This window comes from Pseudophryne corroboree, chromosome 9 (genome assembly GCF_028390025.1).
Source record: "Pseudophryne corroboree isolate aPseCor3 chromosome 9, aPseCor3.hap2, whole genome shotgun sequence".
NCBI classification, from domain to species: Eukaryota; Metazoa; Chordata; class Amphibia; order Anura; family Myobatrachidae; genus Pseudophryne; species Pseudophryne corroboree.
This window is the reverse complement of record NC_086452.1, coordinates 221217560-221225524: the sequence shown is the minus strand read 5'-3', so window position 1 is coordinate 221225524 and position 7965 is coordinate 221217560. Positions and strand designations below refer to the sequence as shown.

Below are 7965 nucleotides of genomic sequence, written 5' to 3'. Positions count from 1 at the left end.
CCTGCATGAGCTAATAGCAAAATACAAGAATAACCAATCAGTGTTTACAGTGGTCCTTGCCTATTTATCATCTGGCAGAGACACCTACCTATTTAGAGCTAGCCAGCCCTTTTTCCTAGACTGGGTCGTTACACTATTAGTGGTCAGTAATTAGGGTGGGGGCCTGACAGCCCTACACACAAGAAGCTACAGCTAGCAACTTGTTTCTCCAGCCCAGAACACTGCTGTGTGCAGGGCTGCGGTGGTCGGTGGATGCTGGGAGATTGCTACCACACTGATCGCCCCAGTTCCCAAACTGCCACAGCTGTCATATGCTGCTACCCAGTCACCCACTATCTCCCTGTCTCCCCTGCCTATTTCCATTATCCTCTGCCTCTCCGTCTCCCACTATCTGTCCCAGTCTCCCGATGCCTCACCCTCTATTCCCTGTGTCACCGTCACCCAGTCACCTGCTGCCTCTCACTATCACCCACTGACTCACATTGTCATCCTCTGCCTATCCGTCTCCCACTCCCTCCCTGTCACCCAGTGCCTCATCCTCTACCTTTCCTCTGCGTCACAATCTCCCCTTTACCCTCTCTCTCCTGTCACCCTCTCCCTGTCACTCAATGACTCTCCCCGTCATCCTCTACGTCAGGTAAACATGCAGAAGTAGGCAGGCACTGTCCGCCTACTTCTGTGACATCACAAGTTGGAGAGAAGTTGGCTGGTCTGCTGGTCTGATGAAAAGTTGGTTAGATGTGTGGAGCACTGTTTTAGTTGGCTAGAAAAGTTGGACGGTTATAGGTTTGGAGAGGTGGAGGAAAGTTGGTCTGGAGTTGGTCTGATGTATGGCTAGCATTAGTCCAGACAAGATAAAATAAAAAAACATCAAGTCAATTTATTCATTGCACACAATGCAAAGCCTGCAGAAATCAATATGCAGAAACACAACCTACAAAATCATTTCATTCCAAATTAAACAAATAAGGAATCAAAAATAAAGGAACAGAGGGTATAATATACCTGCTACAATGTCTCTGCAGCATTCAATACGTAGGGCAAACAAAGTGGAAACTAAAATCCAGAGCCATGGAACATACAGTATCTACAATATATAACGTGGTTTGGAAACCCACATTGTATCATCTAATTTTTTGGAAGACTCCGAGGGACTTTGCTTCATTGATATACAGAAGGTGATTCCATGCTGGAGAGGTGATGATTTCGAAAATCTCCTGAAGAAAAAGGAAACAAACTGGATAAACCAATTAAAAACAATGCATCCAAATGGCCTTAACATTGATATTGAACTGAAAGTCTTTTTAAAATAATCATATCCATTTTTAATACACCTCATTATTTTGCCACATTTACACACACCAGTTGAATATGGGAAGGCATTTATTCAAATAAAATATAACAGAAGGGGTCACCATATTTGTATTTTTATTAATTTTATTTTTCCTTTTACTTTTATTAATATTTATATATTCTTTTTTCATTTTTTAAAATTTTTAACATGAGGTTCTCTAAAATCTTTTCCAAGTTTAATACAACGGAACATGTGCTTGCCTGCATACAGCAAAGTTCCGCTTCCAGGTGCTTCAAGTTTTACCAATAAAGTTTTATTTAAAAAGAGACTTTTTACTAACTAAATCTATCCTTGAAAAAGTGTCCAGGAGACATGAAATACTTTGGGGAAATCAGCAGAACGCCACAGCAGGAAGATATCCAGTGCCACACAAGCACCACGATAGAAGGAAGCTGACGCCACCGGAAGTTCTGTCCAGCGCTTTTCTGGCAAACCAACATTGCAAGCTATAGCCTTAACATGGCAGCCCACCCCTGATTGACATTCTGCTTCAACCACAAAAACCACACAAAAACAGCCTAAACATCATATTTTTGTTTCTTTTTTTTATTTTATTTTTAATTCTATTTATTTTTATGTTGTCTGGTATCACTTTTTTCTGTATTTTGCTTGAATGTTGAATAGTTTCTTATTCTGTACACACATACACATAGTGCTCGTTACAAGTTTTTTCTGCTGGATTGATCTCTATCATTAATAATATTATCGGAGCAGCTTTAGACACCTTGAAGAGCAGCACACTATCTACCAATTTAAGCTCTACCCATTATACTCCCAAAACCTGCCCCAGATTGTATAAACTCAGCCCCTATCTGTTCAGAAACACCAACTTTAGGGGTCTATTCATAAAGCAGTGAAAAGTGTGGAAAAGTAAGCCAGTGAGAAGTTGCCCATGGCAACCAATCAGCATTGAAGTAACATTTATAATTTGCATACTATACAATTGTACAGAGCAGCTGATTGGTTGCCATAGGCAACTTCTCCACAGGCTCACTTCTCCACACTTTTCACTGCTTTATGAATAAACCCCTAAAACCGTTCACCTTTCAAGATCTGCAAATCTGAACTGTCTCACCAAAATGAAGGCAAAGAAGTCCTGATCCATCCAAAATCTGCTCTTATCTGCAAATCGGTCTGTCCTATGAAATCTAGGGATGGTGGGAGATCTGGGAGACCATGCCTCTTTCAGCAAATATACATACATTATTGGACGGTATGTACTGTAGCTAGGCCATTTAAGATAGCAACATCCTGTTACTACTTCTTGCCATCAGATGGAGCCACTGTTTATACCTCCTGTAGTTCCCACCAACTTGATGTCTTTTACCCATCTGCACAGTACACCTGTGTTTTTGCAAACCTTCACTCCACTTCTCCACTGTTTTCACTGCTTGATACATCAACCCAGAGTAAGGCAGCGTTGATAAAGAGAGACAGTATGTGAGACAGGATAAATGGGGAAACAGTGTTGGAGTGGGGAAGAGAGAGAAGAGGTGTGAGCAGGAGGGTGGGGGGGAGAACATATATATATATATATATACATACAGTATACATAGTGTGTGGAGATCAAGCTAGGAGTGCCCTCCCTTGGGGTAGATGGACATCTCCATACACACAGCAGCCAGGAAACAGTACACCAGTCCAGGGTTTTCAAGGTATGAGTGCCCTAGTGGTAGCTAGTTTTATTTTGCAGTATAGAAAGTACACAAAATCCAACAAAAATAAATCCTAGCCTGTAGGGGCAATAATTAAACAATTCCCCCTCCATTAGGCCCATTTAAACAAAATGGGCCTAATGGATGGATCCTGTGCTCTCTCTCTACAGCCATACCCCCAGGAATGCTTAGCCAGCTTTTATTAAAGCCTAAAATCTAACAAAGTCTGTTTTGCTAAATCATATGGGTCATAAACTTATATATTGTCTGAAAAAATCTGAGACACTCCTTGGTGCGCAGTACAGGAGCTGCCTTAACACTAGGCACGTTTAAGGGATATTTCCAATACCCCTGAAAAATACTGAAATTACCAAATTAATCGTGTCTAGTGTTCTGGGCGCTCTCAAACACAGAGATTACAACTCAATACATGTAACATAATCAATTCCACAACCATTAAAACCTCCCAATTAGCTGCGTTCTGGATCCTGATCGTCACCCCTCTGGACACAGCAGAAACACTCCCTTGTGCAGCGCCAATGCATTTCAAGCCCTCCTGGGCTCTTTTTCAAGGTGAATGTCTTGGGATGCTATCTGGAGTAATTAATTCACATCTGTTTGAGGACTGATTTCAGTTCTCCAACATTCCGGTAATTCAACCTCTTGACCCATGTGCAAAACTTTTCTTGTGCTACATGTGCTTTTTACTAGATTGATCTGTTTTAAAGAACTCTTTCGTGTTTTAATGTGTGACTTTATATATTAGTCAAGTGTGCCTTGTTTGTCTTATTGGAATTAAAAAAGTGCATTGCACGAGATTTCCCCACTTTCTGTTTTTTATAACAACTCTGAATGACACAACGAGAGAGAAAGAAGGAAGGGGTCCAACCTCTGGAGTTGTTATTACACGCTGGAAACAAAGCATTACAGGAACGTGTACATTATATTTCATTGAAATTTGTTTTAACAGTTGTGGAATTGATTATGTTAAATGTATCGAGTTGTAATATTTGTGTTTGAGAGCGGCCAGTACACTAGACACAATTAATTTGATCATTTCATAAACCTATATATATTTATTACAATCTTATACAGTACATATTGGCTTATTTAACTAATTTAAAAGTGGAAGAGATGCTTGTGCGAGCTTACATGGTTGTGATAGTACTGCTTAGATATGAAAGGCAACTGCGGGGATCAGATAGTGATGGAGGGGGCATTCAAATACAAGGCTGTCTCTTCAGCTTCAGCCCCACATTTTATCTCCAACCCCCTTCTGTCTCTCCAGCTTCAGCTCCTGAGTGTCTCTATTTCCCACTTCTGTCTCACCATCTCTAGCCCCCACATCTCTCCTGCTCCAGCCCTAATCACATGCCTTCTTGTGTGGCTTCTCTGGATGCTGCTCCTCATCACTTCGCAGCTCCTCTGCCTGATACAGTTACGTAGACTGCGACGCACCAAGAAAAAATGTGTTGCAACGAAGAGGAGTTTGAAGATCTACCAATCAGAGTGCTTACAGCCATTCACTGTATGGAAACATGTGGAGAGACGGTGCTGGACCGCAGGAAGGGCATGCTATAATTATTTTCATTTATTCCCATGAATGGGTGGGTAGGGGCAACAGTTCATTGCTTTGCCTAAAGCCCTCAATGCTGTTAAGATTTCCCTGGCTCTAGACACATGCAACACTGCACATATAAAAACCATGGATGTAATGTATGCTGCATATACTAGTACTAGCCTGGACATGATAGTTGTAGGGGTGAAACTGCATCCTTTGCTTCTCCCCAAATGCTTAATTCAGCTAGATGTAGTCTACCCAGCATCCCTTACATTTTATGTCAGTGACATTTTAACAAGGTCATTACCAAAGCTTTTGATTAGTAAACAAATGCTGCACCATACCTAATTTAAAAGTCCTGTATGTATATATTTTACTTTTAATTGTACAGATTTTGTACCTAACTAGTGATGAGCAGGTTCGGTTTCTCGGAATCCGAACCCCCCCGAACTTCACCCATTTTACACGGTTCCGAGGCAGACTCGGATCCTCCCGCCTTGCTCGGTTAACCCGAGCGCGCCCGAACGTCATCATCCCGCTGTTGGATTCTCGCGAGATTCGTATTCTATATAAGGAGCCGCACGTCGCCGCCATTTTCACTCGTGCATTGGAAATTATAGGGAGAGGAAGGGCAGCGTTCTCTCAGTTGTGTTCAGTGTGCTGCAAATATCTGTGCTCAGTGTGCTGCAAATATCTGTGCTCAGTGTGCTTGCAAATATCTGTGCTCAGTGTGCTGCAAATATCTGTGATCAGTGTGCTTGCAAATATCTGTGCTCAGTGTGCTGAAAATATCTACGTTCTCTGCCTGAAAAAAACTCCATATCTGTGCTGCATTGTTTCTGCATAAGGAAACAGTGCAGAATTTTGCTGACCAGTGACCACCAGTATTATATAGCAGTACGGTACAGTAGTCCACTGCTCTACCTACCTCTGTGTCGTCAAGTATACTATCCATCCATACCTGTGGTGCATTTAAGTTGTGCGCAGTATATATAGTAGGAGGACAGTGCAGAATTTTGCTGACCACCAGTATATAATATATAGCAGTACGGTACAGTAGGCCACTGCTCTACCTACCTCTGTGTCGTCAAGTATACTATCCATCCATACCTGTGGTGCATTTTAGTTGTGCGCAGTATTATATAGTAGGAGGACAGTGCAGAATTTTGCTGACCACCAGTATATAATATATAGCAGTACGGTACAGTAGGCCACTGCTCTACCTACTTCCGTGTCATCAAGTATACTATCCATCCATACCTGTGGTGCATTTTAGTTGTGCGCAGTATTATATAGTAGGAGGACAGTGCAGAATTTTGCTGACCATCAGTACATAATATATAGCGGTACGGTACAGTAGTCCACTGCTCTACCTACCTCTGTGTCGTCAAGTATACTATCCATCCATACCTGTGGTGCATTTTAGTTGTGCGCAGTATTATATAGTAGGAGGACAGTGCAGAATTTTGCTGACCACCAGTATATAATATATAGCAGTACAGTACAGTAGTCCACTGCTCCACCTACCTCTGTGTCGTCAAGTATACTATCCATCCATACCTGTGGTGCATTTTAGTTGTGCGCAGTATTATATAGTAGGAGGACAGTGCAGAATTTTGCTGACCACCAGTATATATATAGCAGTACGGTACAGTAGTCCATTGCTCTACCTCTGTGTCGTCAAGTATACTACAAAATTTCAGTAAAATGACCCAAAAATCAAAATTAAAAGCATCTGATGAGAAGCGTAAACTTGCCAATATGCCATTTACGACACGGAGTGGCAAGGAACGGCTGAGGCCCTGGCCTATGTTCATGGCTAGTGGTTCAGATTCACATGAGGATGGAAGCACTCATCCTCTCACTAGAAAACTGCAGTGCCACTCCTAGGTGGGCCAGGTATTTGTGTCGGCCACTTGGGTCGCTTAGCTTAGCCATCCAGCGACCTTGGTGCACCTCTATTTTTCTTTGCATCATGTGCTGTTTGGGGACTATTTTTTAAATCGGCCATCCTGTCTGACACAGCAGTGCCACTCCTAGATGGGCCAGGTGTTTGTGTCGGCCACTTGGGTCGCTTAGCTTAGTCATCCAGCGACCTTGGTGCACCTCTATTTTTCTTTGCATCATGTGCTGTTTGGGGACTATTTTTTAAATCGGCCATCCTGTCTGACACTGCAGTGCCACTCCTAGATGGGCCAGGTGTTTGTGTCGGCCACTTGGGTCGCTTAGCTTAGCCATCCAGAGACCTTGGTGCATCTCTTTTTTTCTTTGCATCATGTGCTGTTTGGGGACTATTTTTTAAATCGGCCATCCTGTCTGACACTGCAGTGCCACTCCTAGATGGGCCAGGTGTTTGTGTCGGCCACTTGAGTCACTTAGTTTAGTCATCCAGCGATCTTGGTGCAAATTTTAGGACTAAAAATAATATTGTGAGGTGTGAGGTGTTCAGAATAGACTGGAAATGAGTGGAAATTATGGTTATTGAGGTTAATAATACTATGGGATCAAAATGACCCCCAAATTCTATGATTTAAGCTGTTTTTGAGGGTTTTTTGTAAAAAAAACACCCGAATCCAAAACACACCCGAATCCGACAAAAAAATTTCTGGGAGGTTTTGCCAAAACGCGTCCGAATCCAAAACACTGCCGCGGAACCGAATCCAAAACCAAAACACAAAACCCGAAAAATTTCCGGTGCACATCACTACACCTAACACTGTTATCCTGTCTTATACTAGTGTGAGGGTAAGATAATAGATAAACATGTGACTGAAAACCAATATTCATATAAAAGTATTACATTTAGTCTTTTCTTTTGCAGTGTAGACTCAAACCAGCCTTGTAGTGCCCAATCCAGTTCCACAGGTAACCACTGAATGTTGTGACAACAAACAGCATAGAGATGTCAGTATAAAAGGACCAACGTATTACTGATGCAGGGCTGCAGCAGGAAGCAGAGACCAGGACATCTGAAGAGTAAAAATGGCTAGCCAATCCCAGGGTATCCATCAACTCCTTCAGGCAGAGAAAAGAGCAAAGGACAAACTTGAAGAAGCCAAAAAAAGTGAGTTTATTGCATTTATAATATAGTTGCTGAAGATCATTAAATCTATTTTTTTTTTAATTGTGATTAATATAATCATAGGATTATTATAAGCTTTAGGATGTATAACTGGTATTTAATGTTTTTGTTCATGTTAGCTCTCTTATAATAACTGAAAGTATGGAACACTGTTCTAATATCCAGTCTTAGGGTGATATTTACTAAGATGGGAGTTCTATTTAAGATGAGATATTGCCCATAGCAACCAATCAGATTCCAGGTATTATCTTCTAGAAGTTCTAGATAAATGAGAAGTAGAATCTAATTGGTTGCTATAGGCAACATACCATCT

At 41.7% G+C, this 7965-nt stretch overlaps 1 protein-coding gene and 1 long non-coding RNA gene across 2 annotated transcripts in view; one reads left to right on the top strand and one right to left on the bottom strand.

The window, feature by feature from the left end:
* Window positions 1–895: 895 nt before the first annotated feature.
* Window positions 896–7965, bottom strand: part of LOC134956907 (uncharacterized) — an 8537-nt gene continuing 1467 nt past the window's right edge. Inside the window, exons 2-3 of the long non-coding RNA XR_010186284.1 lie at window positions 7371–7585; window positions 896–1217 (exon numbers count right to left, since the gene is read on the bottom strand). This is a non-coding gene — a long non-coding RNA (uncharacterized LOC134956907). The remainder of the gene's footprint in view (window positions 1218–7370; window positions 7586–7965) is intronic.
* ATP6V1G3 (ATPase H+ transporting V1 subunit G3) overlaps window positions 7553–7965 on the top strand; it is a 21907-nt gene continuing 21494 nt past the window's right edge. Inside the window, exon 1 of the mRNA XM_063938770.1 lies at window positions 7553–7634. Coding sequence (XP_063794840.1) covers window positions 7553–7634 — 82 coding nt within the window. The remainder of the gene's footprint in view (window positions 7635–7965) is intronic.